Raw genomic sequence first — 15,872 nt, 5'->3', positions numbered from 1 at the left:
TCTGGAACAATGTGCTCAGAGCTGCAGGGGAGGCCTGCTGTCTGGCTGCCAGAGAGAGTCCCACCACCCCCTACCCTATATCCTGGAAGACCAGACTGCCCAGCCTGTCCACCTAGTAGACCGTTTCCCTGCCCAATTCTCCTTCTCTCATTCCTGATGAGCAGCTTGATGCCTGCAGGGACTGCGCCAGCTGAGATTGTCTCTAGGTCCTCCCTTCTGACAGCTGGTGTCCAGGGAAGTGGGTCCTGTTACCAGAAGTGGCCTCCTTCCTGCCACCAGAATTTCGAGGACCTTGTTTCTCCCACTGCAGCTTTTGACCCAGTCCTGGGTCATAGACTAGGGTTTCTTAACCTCAGCCAGACAGAGATTTGGAGGGCAGAGATCTTTGTTGTGAGGCGCTGTCCTGTCGCAGGACACTCAGCATCCTACCTGTCCTCTCCCCACTAATAGCATGGGCGCTTCCTGCTGTTCACAATGAACAAAGTCTCCAGGCAGACATACATGTCCCCTGAGGGGCCAAATCACCTTCACTTGAATCACATCCAGTGGTGGCCTGGATGGATACTGGCATTCAAAAATAATAATAATTTTAAAAAGATCATAATGTAACTCATGTACTTAAGTCCTTATTGATGTAACATTTAAGTTAATAATATAAATATTATTAATAATAATAATGAGTATATGTATACGTAATTTTTTTACCTTTTATTTTGATCTAGTGTCAGAGTTTGAGAAATTTGTGGAAAGATTATAAATGACTCTGATTACCCTAGATACTAATGCTTCGTACCCTCTGCCCCTCCTTCTCCTGCCCTACACCTTTCTGTCTCTCTCTCCCCCAGCAAGCTCCCTATGAGCACAACTCCAATTGTAAGAAAAACACCATTTTCTTTTCTCTGAGGTGGCATTCCTGACGTTTGGATTCAGACTGATAAGTGACAGTGATTTATAATCATCCTTGCCTATGTAGTCCTTCCCATGTTAGGCCATGTCCGTCGTTTATGTTGATGACAATCTGTGTCATCCACGCCATTTTCAAAATTTTTGAAAACATATCCAGCCTAATGCTGAGGGTAAAGTGCCCTTTTGTGTTGTTATTTTTCTTTATTACGCTTCATTACTTCATTCAGAACCTTTATCTCTTAACATGTTTTGACCTGTTTGTGTTTCTTCCACTTGGTGGTAACATCAGTTAACATAGAGTTTAGAAAAAATGTTTCTCCAATTAAAAAAAAAAAATCACTTGTACTGCATCTTCTTTATTAGTTCTGATTTGCATTAACTTGTAATTTTATTTTTTGTTTTTGTTGTACTAATGCCCTGTTAATTAGCTAGCTTTTAAGAGAATCAACTATTATGTATAACAAGCAAGTTAGTTAAAGGTTCAATTTTTTAAGGTAACTTCTTGCTTCCCCTTCTTTTTTCATCTCTAACTTTGTTCCTGTTCTACTTTCTTGAAATTCTAGTTTGTTTGCCTTATTTTTGGTATAACAGGCATGTTGGAAAAATGTTTTCTCAATTCAACTTTGGTAGCATCGTCAAATGGTGACTTTTATTTTCTTTTCAGATTGAAGAAAAGATTCTTTAATTTTGGATTTCCTACATTTACCCAAACAATATTTAAGAGACTTTTAATAAATTTCCATGAAGTATGATACATTTTATTTTGTCTGTCAGTATTTGTTTCTAATAGATTGGTTTTTACAATTCTGACAACATTTTATGTAGATTTTCTGTTAATTTGTCTTGAGAATGTAAGAATGTTGACAGAAGAGACAGAAGGAATTATGAAATCCAGTCCAGAGGTCCCATTACAGGCCCTTGGTAAAATGGGACCCGGTCCATTTTGACTGTCTAGCCCAACGCTGTTTTAAAAATTAGAACTTGTCCACATTTTGCAATTCGGACAGCACATCAAATCTCGAAGACCTGGCCCTGTCGGGACTGAGTTTCTTTGTGGTGACAACTGGCTACAACCCTTTCCTTCAGAACACTTGCAGCTTCCCTCGTCCCCGCTGCTCTGGATCCCCTTCTGCAGACCCACTGTCCCATACTGAAGAACACACATGGGTCAGGAGCCAGGTCCAGGTCCAGAATGATGGATCTGGAGAGGTGAGGGTCCCTGCCTGTGGTCCTGTGGGGAGCCCTCAGGCTCCTCTCTGGCCACCATCCTCTGACCTCCCTCCTCAGCAGGACAGGGTTTTCTGGCTTCTCTGAGGGAGAGGTTCTGTGGCAAGCCAGGTCTCACTAACACAGGCCTCCATAGCAACTGGCTCAGTACTGACTGAGTGGTTAAGTTAAATATTCAAAGCTAAAAAAACCCAGTACCTTTATACTAAGGCTGGAATGTAACAAAAGCCCACCAAGAGTTTTGCTTAGGCTTTTCCTGGACCTTAAAGCATGACAAAGTAACGAATGAATTCTTAACAGGATCCATTTAGGATTAAACAAGTTTTATTGGGGGTCTGAAGGAACTCCCCACACCTCCGTGACTTAGCAGGAAACGAGATAAGGGTAATCACCTCCGGCACCTGGACCCATTTAGATAAAGTAAATAGACTGAGGCTCCAGAGTAAGGTCTCAGGACCCAGAACTTCGTTATAGATTTAGATGAATCTCTTTAGATGATGCACACTCACTTGTAGGCATATAGCTTAGAAGGTATATATGCTCTGGAAAACTTTGTAATTTTGAGTTGGTCTGGTGGTAATTTCCAGCCAGACCTTCTTCCTGTAACCAGTTGCAGAAATAAAACCTCTTTTCCTCTCCAGGTGATCTGCATCTGGTTATTGGGCCTAGAGAAATAGCAGCCTGACCCTCAGTTTGGTCCGGGAAGTTCTTCCACCCTCCCTGGCCTGCCCTCTGTGGCCACTGCACTCACTGCTGCTGTTGCTGTTTTGGTCTATATGAGGTTCACCTAGTGGACTGGCTGGACATTTCCAGGGCGAACCTCAGATACCTCACCAACTTGCTGGGTCTGATCCTTTAATTTAGATTCATCAATTGTGCCAAAATACGAAGTGGCTACTTTACATAGTACATAGTCAGATGACCAAAGGACTCAGTACCCGAGGGCCCCTAACAGAAAACACAGACCGCATTTCCTTTACTCTGACCCATTTCTTAGGGGTCCTTCCCATACCACTGACACCGTTCCTGTGTAGGCGGGGTTAGAGGGGAGACAAAGCCCTCGGAGTAGCTTTCGAATCAGAGGAAGTCCTGCTCTTACAGTGACGGGCTGAATTAAATTCCCAGGTTGGGGCCACCACCTTTTAGTCTGACCCCTGCAGCCCGAGTCTCCCAGAGCCCGCGGGAACTCGGCAGCGGAGAGAAGGCTGAGGGACTCCGCGGGCAGGGAGGAGAAGGGAGAAGAGCTTTTTGCTCCTTTAGGATCTGGCCGGTGTTTCAAGCGCACGGCCAAGTCGCTGTGGACTTAGCAAGGGCTGGATGGACTCGTGGAGCCTCAGGGCGGGTTGGGCAAGTGGGCGAGGGTGATCCCTGCCTTCGGCTTCTGGGCGCCCCACCTCGCTCCGGGAACCCTCGGGGCTGGGAGGCGGGCGGGGGTGTTACTGATTCCGGCGCCGGACGCCCACTCCGGGGCTTCAGAATGGTGCGTTTCAGGGGCGTGGCGGGCCGAGGGGCGGGGTCGCAGCAAGGCCCCTCCTCTCCCCTCCCTGGGCCTCGCATAAAGTCTGAGCGCCGCTCGGCTGAGGCCTGTCTGCAGAATCCGCACCAACAGGCACTATGCCCATGATCCTGGGGTACTGGGACATCCGCGGGGTGAGCGAGGGTCCGCTGGACGGTGGGACGAGGGCTGTGGAGAAGGGAAGTGGAGGAAGGGAAGTGTGGAGCAGCTGAGGGACGGGCTCTAGAGATCGTTCCTCTTCAGGGCAGTCGCCCTCAGAAGGGCCTGTGCGTGACGCTGTGTGTGTGTTTGGCGGTGGGGGCGGGTAGAGGAGGCGACAGGTAAGTGCAGTGTAGACTGGGGGCTCGACTGTGCAGAGAAAGTCACCAAGACAGGGACCCGCCATCTCTGACCCGAGCTGCATCCCGGCCATCTCTCCCAGCTGGCCCACGCCATCCGCCTGCTCCTGGAATACACAGACTCAAACTACGAGGAAAAGAAGTACCGGATGGGGCACGGTAATGGCACCTTCGTGTCCAGGCCCTGCCCACTCCCGCTGAGTTGGCACCAAGCAACCCATGGTGGCCACCTGTGGCTGCCGCTGCAGGCCTCCCCTGCTGGAGCTGCAGGCTGTCCCTTCCCTGAGCCCCTGTGAGGGAGCCCTCTGTCCTTGCAAGGCACAATGCTGGGGCGGGATGCTGGGCCCCCTGTCTGGGTAACTGGGATGGGTGTCGCTCAGGGCTTGCCTAAACCCTGGAAGCCTTAGTCGCGTGGGGTCCAGAGTCCTCACCGGGATTCTTTCTCCCTTATCCCTGGGATGTGGGACTGAGTGGTCAGATTCTAGATCCACCTGTCTCAGGGGTCTTGCCACTGGCTCCTTGGGAGGGTCCCGGGGAAGGAGGGCTGGGCTCTGGGGAGGTTTGTTTTCACTTCATCTTCCCCACCACAGCTCCTGACTATGACAGAAGCCAGTGGCTGAATGAAAAATTCAAGCTGGGCCTGGACTTTCCCAATGTAGGTGCAGGGGAAGGGGCGGTTTTGGGGGCAAGTGCAACGTGTCTCTGACCGCATCTCCTCTCCCCAGCTTAGAGAGGTTAGGATCAGGAGTCTTCTGCCCAATTCCTCTCACTCCTGGCTGTCTACACAGCCCTTCCATGATGTTCTGTGTCCAAGCTCATTCGTCCATATGACAGTATTCTTATTTCAGGCCTGCCACGAGCAGGCACAGTGAGTGCCGGGTCTCCTCTCTGCCCCTGCTCATGGGAAGGGGATGCTGGGGAACCTGGTGGCCCAACTGAGCTTCCCCGGTTTCCCATTCATCCAGCTGCCCTACTTGATTGATGGGACTCACAAGATCACTCAGAGCAACGCCATCATGCGCTACATTGCCCGCAAGCACAACCTGTGTGAGTGTGGTTTGCTGCAGTGTGTGGGGGGAAGGTGGCCTCCTCCTTGGCTGGATTGGGGTGCGATGCTCAGAGTGAGTGTGTTTTGTGGGTGGCAGGTGGGGAGACAGAAGAGGAGAAGATTCGTGTGGACATTTTGGAGAACCAGCTTATGGACAACCGCATGGAGCTGGCCAGACTCTGCTTTGACCCAAATTTTGTGAGTCCTGCACCCCACTCCCAGTCACCCCTTTCCCTGGCTTCCGGCCCAGACCAAAGAAGGACTCACAAAGTCAGGCCTGTAGCGGACCCTGGCCTGCTGACTGGAAACATCTATAGCCTGGTTCTCCAAAATATCCACACGGATCATCTCCTCTTCTGAAGATTTGTGTAGACATTTTGGAGAACCAGATCATGGACAACTGGATGCAACTGGTCATGATCTGCTACAACCCAGAATTTGTGAGTCTCCACAGTGATCTGCACCTGGCAGAGTTTGGATTTGGGGCCAGGACTCTTGCATTCCTACACACACTGGTGTTTTCTTAAGTCCTTGGTACCACTCATCCTCCAAGTGCTTTCCCATACTATCAACAGTTATTCTCATGACTCCAATGTCAATAAAAGCAGAGGCAATTCCCAGCAATCTTAGGACACAATCCAGGCATCCCAGGGTAGAAATTCAATTCCTAGGGTAAAGTTTGTGTTCAGAATCTCCTTCATTGCCTCTGGCCTCTGTCATGGGTCATTTCTGTCCGCTAGTTCACATCACCTACCTGCTCCTAGAATATACAGACTCAAGTACAAGATAGAGGAATGTAACGGTACTCTTGAATTGCATCTTCTCAATAGTTTCCAAGTGTTGTCATTGACATGCACAGGGATCCACACATTTTCATAACAGACAGCTCAGAGCCAGCCGGAGGGTGGCTCTCCCTTCTTCCTTTCAACCTGAACTTCTCATCTCCCTGGAAACTAGTCAATGTTCATTGTTTTCTTCTGCCACCACATCAGAAGGAACTTTCTACTTTCCCTGAGCTCCTGTAGTTCTTTGCATCCTTGATTCTGCCCATGTCTGGGTCCAGAGGTTGCCAGGTGCTTAGGCGCTCCTGGGGCTGACCCAGAGGCCATTGGGAAGACAGTGAGGACAGATTCAGGGACAGCATCTCATTCCTCTCTGCCTTCTGGTCACTCAGAGAGGGTCTGGAACCCAGTCAGAGTCTAGTAACTGCTGATGTATCCAATTGAAGCCTGGGCACTGCCCCAGTTTTAGTTGCGGGGAAGACGGCTGCTTGCCCATGGCCCGCCTGGGCCATCCACAGCCCTGAGGAGGCCATGTCTATGCAGGGAGCTTTTGACTGAGGGTGGTGACAGCTGTTTTCTGCCTCAGGAGAAACTGAAGCCAAAATACTTGGACGAACTCCCTGAAAAGCTAAAGCTCTACTCAGAGTTTCTGGGGAAGCGGCCATGGTTTGCAGGAGACAAGGTAAAGGAGGAGTGCAATGGGGAATGAGATTGGTTTTCCTTCATGTGTTATGGGGTTTTCATACCAGACATTCTTGGCCTTCTGCAGATCACCTTTGTGGATTTCCTTGCCTATGATGTCCTTGACGTGAAGCGTATATTTGAGCCCAGCTGCCTGGACGCCTTCCCAAACCTGAAGGACTTCATCTCCCGCTTTGAGGTGATGCCCCCATCCTCCTTTCTCTTTGATGCCCCTTGTTCCATTCCCTCCTTGGAGACGCTTTCTCAGTCCTGGAGCTACACAAAGAATAACTTGCATTTATTGAGTGCTGGCTTTATGCCAGGAACTGTGCCCAGCCCATTATACCTATTGTGTGGAATTTGAACTTTACAATATTCCTACAGGGTGACAGAATTATCTTGCCTGTTTTAGAGACAAGGAAACTGAGAATGAGAGGGTCAGGCATTTGCTCAAGGCCCCAGAGCCAGTGGAGGCTGTGCTGGGCTCCTTGTGAGCCTCTGGATCTATGGGTGGCAGTCAGGGCTCTCCCTTTTGTGACAAAAGAAAAACTCCTCAGGCCTCATCCAGCCTGGGTTTCACAGCCCAGGACGCTTTGGAAGAGGCAGAGAACTTTAGGAGTGCGGATGCAGCTGGCAGTAGTAGGACTGACACACCGTGGCATTGATGTCGAGTACGAAACCCACAGGCAGTATTCATAGCTACCCCCAGAAGCTCTGCATGGTCGGACCCCCATGTGGAGATATGGAGCTGAGGCTGGAGCTGGATTAGGGGACATATGTTGGTGCCCCTGTTGAAGGAGTGTGTGTTGAAGTGGTCTGTGCTGGGGCAGTGTCCTTCTTTATCTTTCTTCCTCGATTTTTTCCCTCCAATGTTCTAAATGTTCCCCCTGTGAGATGAGTAGCACACTGATTTTACTCCTATTCACCGACCTTCTCCTCTGCATGAGGCAGGGTGTGAGGCACAGTGGGAGATGCATAGATGACCGCCCCATCCTGGAAATGAGTGCAGTGAGAGGCCTGCAGTGCAGGCAGAGCAGCCTGTGAGGTGTGTGTGGCACCACCTGGGTACCCGGCCCGGGGCCTGCCCTTCACTCATGGGGAACGATCCCTCACCCGTGCTGAAGTTGTTTGAGAGCAGCAAATCCTACTTTAGTACAGATCTGGGGATTCAAGGCATTAGTTCAACAGGCTTCTGAGCCTAGAATCTCTTTCCCTTTGCCACTCCCCATCAAAAAGCCTGCTTGCTCAGCTAGTTCCCATCAGCTCTGGTTCTGGTCCAGGCTGAGTAGCCTTGAGGTTATGTAAGAGGTGGTGGGAGGGGAGCAGTGGTGAACAGCTGAGGGCTGGGGCCTGAAGCCTGCCTGACCCTGGCCCTGGCCCTTTGGAGAGAGGAAGCCCTGGATCTCTTTGAATTCTTTAGAAGTTACATGGTCATTGATTCCTGGTAAGATTGTGTGCAGCACACCTGAGTGTCATGTGGCCTGGCTAGCAGTAGTAGGGCTGGAGATGTGGTGGGGGCACAGGGACACTGGGAGGTTTAGCTCAGGTACCAGGTGGAGAAGTTTGGACTCTGTGCTTTATGGGGAATGATGAGAGCCTGGTCTGGCCTATCTTTTGCTGGTTCACCCTTGCCCTATCCAGTTTCATCCAGGTTTTGCTAAGCCATTGGGTGAGATCTGGGCTCTCTTCTTGGCTGCACAGGTGTGTTCTGAACCCCTTTGTTCTGCTGGAGGTCCTTTCTGTGTGTGCAATCCTAGGCAAGCCAAGAACCTCCCTGTGAAAAAGGAGAATGTTTGTGCAGACAAGGAGTGACAGGATCTGGCATGGAGTGTGGCTGGGTGGAAGAGGAGGAGAATTTGGCAAAAACATGCTAGAACTGAAGACAGAACCAGGCTATATTCCAGCCCTGTCCCACTTACTAGCTATTTGAGTGTGAGGAAGTTGCTGAACTTCTGTTCTTCCATATGAGAAATGGTGATCATAGAACTGACCTTGGAGAGTAGTCGAGTGGATTTTCTAAGGCTGTGTTGTAATTTCTTTTGGATATAGAGCACCCAGCACAGTGTAGCTCTTTTGTAAATGGTAGCTGTTATTATGGTATAACATTACTTAAGGGAAGTTAGAAGAGTTAACTTAGAAGAGCTGGAGACACTAAGAGACTGTGTGATGCTCCAGCACTTGAGCCCACATGGAAAGGCTGTGGCCAGGGCCCTGACCTGCTGTGCCTGCAGCAAGGCTGCTCCAGGCCCCCTAGACAACAGACCGGGCTCTGGCCCCTTCTTCCCGCCCTCAGGGTTTGAAGAAGATCTCTGCCTACATGAAGTCCAGCCGATTCCACCGAGGTCTTTTGTTTGGAACGACAGCCACATGGAACAGCACATAGGGACCCATGATGCCAGAAGATGGGAGGGAAGAGCCGACCCTGCTGCCTGTGAGCCTGGAGAACAGCCGGACTCCCTAGACCCACCTTCTTTCTTTCTCCTTCTTTCTACTCTCTTCTCTTCCCCAAGGCCTCATTGGCTTCCTTTCTTCTAACATCATCCCTCCCTGCATCAAGGCTCAGTAAAGCTTCTGCTCCCCACTGTCTTCCATCAAAGTCCCCCTCCTAACGTCTTTCTTTTCCTGCACTAACGCCAGCCTGACTGCTTTTCCTGTCGGTGCTTGTCTGTTCTTTGAGAAGCCAGACTGATCTCTGAGCTCCCTAGCACTGTCCTCAAAGACCATCTGCATGCCCTGCTCCCTTTGCTAAGTCCCTACCCCAGCCCTGTGTGATGCCCAGTAAAGCCTGAACCATGCCTGCCTTGTGTTGTCTTATTCCCTGAGGCTCCCTTGACTCAGGACTGTGCTCGAATTGTGAGTGGTTTTTTGTCTTCTGTTGTCCACAGCCAGAGCTTAGTGGATGGGTGTGTGTGTGTGTGTTGGGGGTGGTGGTCAGGCAGGTTCATGAGTTTCCTTGGTAATTTCTGCGCTCTAGCCACATCCCTTTGTTCCTCACTGTGGGGATTACTACAGAAAGGTGCTCTGTGCCAAGTTCCTCACTCATTCAGTTTTCCAGTAGGCTGTCTAGAACTGGCATGGTTCAAAGAGGGGCTGGGCTGATGGGGAAGAGGGCTGGGCAGCTCCCAGGCAGACTGCCTTCTTTCACCCTGTCCTGATAGCCTTCCCTGATCTAGATCTCCTTCGTCATGACACTTCTCAATAAAACATAATCCCACCGTATTGTAATTGTGGTACTTGTTTTTCACCCAAACTCGATCATAAATTTATTGAAGAGAAAAGCCATGTCTTACTGAACTTTTTACCTCTAGTATCAGTCACGTTTCTGAAATATAGTAAATGTTTAAAAAATGTGAAAAATTGAAAGAGTTCCCTCAAGGGAAGATTCTGCCAACCTGTACAGTCATTATTGGGATTTAGAGCTCTGGATATAGTTGTCTTAATCAGAGAAGATACAGGATAACGTTCAGAAGATTTTACACGTATGTGTCTTAGAGAATGAGCCAGTAGCTCTCTGTAACTTCAGCATTTAGTAGCTGCTAGCTGTCCTTTGAATAGCTTAACCTGAGATGGGGAAGCCTGGTTGTTGGGTCATACAGTAGCAATCTGTGTGGTCAGCAGGTGTTGTCGGTATTTTATATCAAGTCATCCGCAAAGGAGCAGGACTCATTGGATTACCATCTGATGAGCAGGTTCCTCCAACAGTGGCTGGATAGTGGAGTAAGGCCCAACCTTAAGACGTAGTAGCCCAGAACAGGGAGATTTTGAGGAGAGTCTTGTGGGGCCACTGTCCAGATGATCACTGCCTGTAGCTGCACTGTAAAAGGCAGAAATAGGTATAATGTTAAGGTCATTAAGAAGTAAATGACTCATTTGCCGGCCACAGTGGCTCACTCCTGTAATCAGTCCCAGCACTTTGGGAGGCCCATGCTGGTGGATCGCTTTAGTCTAGGAGTTCAAGACCAGCCTGGGCCACATGGGGAAACCCTATCTCTACAAAAAAAAGACAAAAATTAGCTGGGCATGGTGGCACTCACCCAGTTAGGAGGCTGAAGTGGGAGGATTGCTTGACCCCGGGAAGTCAAGGCTGCAGTTAGCCAAGATTGCACCACTGCACTCCAGCCTGGGCGACAGTGAGCCCTTATCTCAAAAAATAAAAAATAAAAAAAGAAAAAATTTGAACAAAGTTAGAATCTTATGCAACTGGTAAGAAAAATTAGTTAGGCCAAATATTTATGAATGTTTAACTTTGATACAGAAGGGATAAAAATAAAAAGGAAAAAGTAATAGAAGTTAGGAGTTAATACTGTGATAAAAGATGAGTAGATAGTATGAAAATATGAAACGAGTAAAATAAACATAGATCTAGAAGAGAGGTCAGCAAACACTTTTTGCAAAGGGCTGGTAGTGAATATTTTAGGCTTTGTTGTCCAATGGGCTCTGTCATAATGACTCAGCCTTATCATAGTGTAAAAGCAGTCATAGACAATACATAAATGAATGGTGGGACACTGCATTCCAATGGAACTTTATTTACAAACACAGGTGACTGCAACAACAAAAACCAAAAAACCTGATTCAAAAGTGGGCAAAGGATTTGAATAGACATTTCTCTAGAGAAGATATAAAAATGTCCACTAAGCACATGAAAAAATGCTCCATATCACTCATCATTAGAGAAATGCAAATCCAGACTATAACGAGATGCCACCTCACACCCGTTAGGATGGTATTCAAAAGCAGAAAATCACAAGCGCTGGTGAGAATATGGAGATACTGGTGCACTGTTGTGCACTGTTGGTGGGAATGCAAAACGGTACAGCCACAGTGGAAAACAGTATGGCAGTTCCTCAAAAAAATTAAACATAAAATTACTATATGATGCAGCAATTCAATTTCTGAGTACACACCCAAAAGAACTGAAAGCAAGCTCTTACAGAGATACTTGTACACCCATGTTCACAATAGTAGTATTCACACAGCTAAAATGTGGAACTAATCCAAGTGTGCATCAACAGATGAACGAATAAATGAAATATCGTGTATACATACAGAGGAATGTTATTCAGCCTTCACAAAGAAAGGAAATTCTGACATATGCTACAACATGGGTGAGCCTTGAGGACATTATGCAACGTGAAATAAGCCAGTCACAAAAGGACAAAAACTGTGATCTCACTTATTTGAGATAGTCCAAAAACATCTAAAGAGAAAGTAGAAAGCTGATTGTCAGTGGCTGAGAGAATAGGAAAATATTATTTTAGGTGTATAAAGTTCCAGTTTCATAAGATGAAAAGAGTTATGGAGCTAGATAGTGGGGATAGTTGCATAACACTCTGAATACATTTAATGTCAGTGAATGGTTAACACAGTTAAGATGGTAATTTTATGTGTATTTTCCCACAATAAAAAATAATAAAACCAAAACAGAACAAAAAACAGTAGGTGGTGGTAGTTTTCTGATTCCTGATTTAGAAGTTCAAATTAAAAGTGCATAGCTATATTAAAGGTAAGGTATTACATTTGAGATTCGAAAGGTGATTATCAAAGAAAAACACTTAATCCTTAAAAAAGAGGGAAGATGTGGTAAACAAAGAGAGTTGCAAATGAAAATGATTTTCTAAACATTGTGGTCAAAATTATAAAAGATAAAAACATACATTTTAAAGTCAGAGACAGAAGTAGTATAACCTATGTACCTCACACTGAGCCACCAAAAAGGATAATCTGATGGTGGCTAGAACCTAGCAGAAGTCCTGGACCGTGAGATTGTTCGGTGCCTCATGACAGTGCTCATACAGCGGTCAGTGTGTCTCCCCCTTCTATTAATAGAATAAGATCAGAAAATGAGATGCGCTGGGAGAACACAGCAGCCTGTATTGGTGGCTTCTGCATTGGTCTGCAATCATCTGTTGTTAATTACAACTTCCATGCCTTGTATGCCTCCATTACCCTTGTATTAGCAGAAAAAGATGAAGCTGAAAGAGACCCCAAGACAGCAGCTTATAGGAAACAGTTGATTCTCCTTTTAACAGTTCTACAGGGAAGAGTCTAGGTTGTCGGGAAGCTGTCCTGCTCCGTGAAGTTATTCAGGGACTCCAGTTCCTTCCATCTCATGCCTCTGTCATTCCTTAGGGTGCTTCCTTATCTCCTTGGTTGGAGCTGTAATACCCAAGCCAAAGAATTGACTTTCCATTATGTAAGTGAGGCAGAAGTTGCCCACATCACAACCATTCACATTCGATTGCTGAGATTCAGTTGTGTGACTGTATCTAGTTGCAAGGATAGATGCATATTATAATGGAACAGTAGATTTTGGTAGCCAATTACAACTCTCACACATCCAGAAAAGTAGAAATAAAGGTTAATTAAACCCAAGTATAGGAGAAATCTTGGGTTTGAGCCAGTGGTTCAAAGCAGGTAGGATCGAGGCTAAGGTATTAAAGATAAGATCTTTAAAATCTGCTAGACCTGACGTGGGTGGCATATCACTTAGAGTTCCTTGTTGCTAAAACAGCAAAAGAATTTATTAGTGATATCAGGTAGCTCATTGAATCCCTGGGAGGGCCAGGGAGTCGGCCTTGGAAGCTGGGTAGCCAGGAAGTATGCCTAATCATGTGTGGGATTATTCTAGAGAAGGCACCACAGCCATTGCTGGGCACCAACACCAGAACCCCTACCCATGACATGTGGCACTGGATACCAGTCTCACCACTGCTGTCTCCAAAATCCTGACCCCTCCATCACTGCCCTTCTCATAAGAAAACAAAAAAGCAGGGTTTGCTTCTTTAAAACTGAAGTCTTGCGTCACTGTGTGCAATTAACAGCGTCTGGGGCAGAGGCCTTTGCCTCAGCCACAAGGGAGGCTGGAAGAGCAAGTGGATTAGTTAGCATTAAGTTCTGCTATATATAGCCAAATAATAGCAGTGGCTTAAACAGGACAGACATCTATTTCTCATGTAAAAAGGTGTCTTGAGGTAGACACTTAAGTGCTGGTAATGTCAGCTTCACAATGGCCTTAGTGACTTAGCTTCTTAACTTTATCTTCAGCGTGTAGTTTCCCTTCTCCATGTCACCTCTTTGTCCAAAGTAGTTGCTAGAGTCCAACCATCACATCTGCATTCCAAACAACAGGAGGGAAAAAGAGGAATGGGAGTTGCTCCCTCCCCTTTAAAGAAACGTCCTAGAAATAACATATACCATTTCTGCTTATGATCATTGGCTGGAGCGCAGTCACATTGGAAATGACATCTTTTGACTGGGAAGTAATGTGCCCAGGAGAAATGAAGTTTCTGTGACAAAAGAAGATAGGGAGAATGGACATTGGGAAAGCAGTCTTCTACCTCAGAAGGGTGGGACTTCTAGTGTGAGAAATTCCCCACCTATGGGAAGAGTGTTAAGAAGACACAGATGAGAGATACCTAACAACAATGTATTATTTTTCCATATGTACATGTCCATTTATTACCATAACAGTCACTATTATAAAATGCTCCTGCTTAGCATATGCAACCATGCCTTGTACAAATGAAAACACATTCACCCACTTTCTCCCAAAACAGACACTAAGCAAAGTGTCATCTACTGCATCCACTTCCAAGTTTGGAATCTGCGGGTAATGTTCATATTGTTCATATTTTGAAAACGAGAGACTGAAGTGTAAAGTTAATAACCCCAAATTTGGGCAGGGTGTGGTGGTACAGGCCTGCAGTCCCAACTACTTTAGAGGTTGAGGTGGGAGGATCTGCAAACAGAAGTTTGCAGTGAGCTATGATTGCACCTGTATATACCCAGTGCACTCCAGCCCGGACCACATAGCGAGAACTCGTCTCTGGAGAAAAAAAAATTAATAATAAAGGAAGAAAGAAAGAGTAAAAACAAACCCAGTTTACCCTCTATAAAATAACAAATGAAATGGGAAGTGGAAAAAAGGGAAAAATTAGGTGAACCTGTATGATACAGTAGAAAACAGGCTGCACTCAGATTTGCAAATAAGCTGTTTTGCATTTATTTACAATGCTTATAGAATGCACTTCTTTGGTGAAGGGACTCTGAAGAGATATTGCATAATAAGACTTATATACTAAGCATTGATATGAACAACCCAAAGTCACTCCTTGGATTGGCTCTTATCTCCATCCCTCTGTGACCCCACTCAGGTTTACTGTCATCCCAGTTTGTTACCCTATATATATATTTTTTTGAGACGGAGTCTTGCTCTGTCGCCCAGGCTGGACTGTAGTGGTGCGAACTCGGCTCACTGCAAGCTCCACCTCCCGGATTCATGCCATTCTCCTGCCTCAGCCTCCCGAGTAGTTGGGACTACAGGTGCCCGCCACCACACCTGGCTAATTTTTTTGTATTTTTAGTAGAGACGGGGTTTCACCATGTTAGCCAGGATGGTCTCGATCTCCTAACTTCGTGATCCACCTGCCTCGGCCTCCTAAAGTGCTGGGATTACAGGCGTGAGCCACCATGCCTGGCCTTACCCTACATTTTTTTAAGCTCATGTGGCTAGTGTGGAATGGTGAGGGCAACTCTTACTGATGACAGACGTACAGAGACAGAGTGACCACTACCACATGGTAACCTGAGACTTGAAAGCAGTGAGCGAGAATGGTCCATTCTCATGGGTTCCAGAACAATTCTCTCTGTAAATGGTAATTGTCATCCTCCTTGTAAACAGATCTGGTTTTCCCCAGAGGACTCCACCTTTTGGAATAGCCCCAACAAATCCTCTCAAAGCATATTCTGTCCAAAAGGCCCAATAGACACCCTACATTCCCTGCATACCTTTAGTTCTCTTCCCAGTTGAAACATAATTTTTTTTTTTTTTTTTTTTTTTTTTTTTTAGACAAGGTCTCACTCCATCGCCCAAGCTGGAGTGCAGTGGTACAATCACGGCTCACTGCAGCCTTGACCTCCTTGAGCTCAGGTGATCCTTCCACCTCAGCCTCCTCGGTTGCTGGGACTACAGGCACATGCCACCATGCCCGGCTAATTTTTTTTCCCTGTATTTTGTAGAGATGGGGTTTTGCCATGTTGCCCAGGCCAGTCTTGAACTCCTGAGCTCAACTGATTGGCCTGTCTCTGCTTCTCTCCACCACCCAAAGTGCTGAGATTACAGGTATGAGCCACTGCGCATGGCCTGAAACATAATTTTGGAAAGAAGCAGATAGAGTCTTGGTCACGGTTCAAAGAGAGTATCTGTTAATATAATTGAAAGTGTTGTACCACAGAAGATAAAGTACAGGCCTATTTAATAATTATAATTTTCCTTCAAACTTCCAATATAACATAAACATTATTAGCTGACGTGTTCTATTCTTTTTCTTTTGCATCATGGAAAACATCTCCTGTGAACACTATGTTGGACC

The 15,872-nt window shown here is 46.7% G+C and overlaps 1 protein-coding gene across 1 annotated transcript; it reads left to right on the top strand.

Moving 5' to 3' along the window:
* The first annotated feature begins 3,656 nt into the window (after positions 1-3,656).
* Positions 3,657-9,717, top strand: LOC103224277 (glutathione S-transferase Mu 5). The gene is made up of 8 exons (XM_073008504.1): positions 3,657-3,783; positions 4,071-4,146; positions 4,578-4,642; positions 4,953-5,034; positions 5,133-5,233; positions 6,404-6,499; positions 6,587-6,697; positions 8,792-9,717. The coding sequence occupies exons 1-8, from the start codon at positions 3,748-3,750 to the stop codon at positions 8,879-8,881; spliced, it is 657 nt and encodes a 218-aa protein (XP_072864605.1). The 5' UTR covers positions 3,657-3,747; the 3' UTR covers positions 8,882-9,717.
* Positions 9,718-15,872: the final 6,155 nt, after the last annotated feature.

This window comes from Chlorocebus sabaeus, chromosome 20 (genome assembly GCF_047675955.1).
Source record: "Chlorocebus sabaeus isolate Y175 chromosome 20, mChlSab1.0.hap1, whole genome shotgun sequence".
Lineage (NCBI taxonomy): Eukaryota > Metazoa > Chordata > Mammalia > Primates > Cercopithecidae > Chlorocebus > Chlorocebus sabaeus.
This window is presented reverse-complemented; position numbering and strand designations above follow the sequence as displayed.

What these genes read in the sequence shown, in the direction of transcription:
- LOC103224277 (XM_073008504.1), top strand. Translation starts at nt 3,748, where the DNA reads ATGCCCATGATCCTGGGGTACTGGGACATCCGCGGG. An exon ending in TCTGCTTTGACCCAAATTTT is followed by an intron (nt 5,234 to 6,403) that starts GTGAGTCCTGCA and finishes TTTCTGCCTCAG; the next exon opens with GAGAAACTGAAGCCAAAATA. An exon ending in CATGGTTTGCAGGAGACAAG is followed by an intron (nt 6,500 to 6,586) that starts GTAAAGGAGGAG and finishes GGCCTTCTGCAG; the next exon opens with ATCACCTTTGTGGATTTCCT.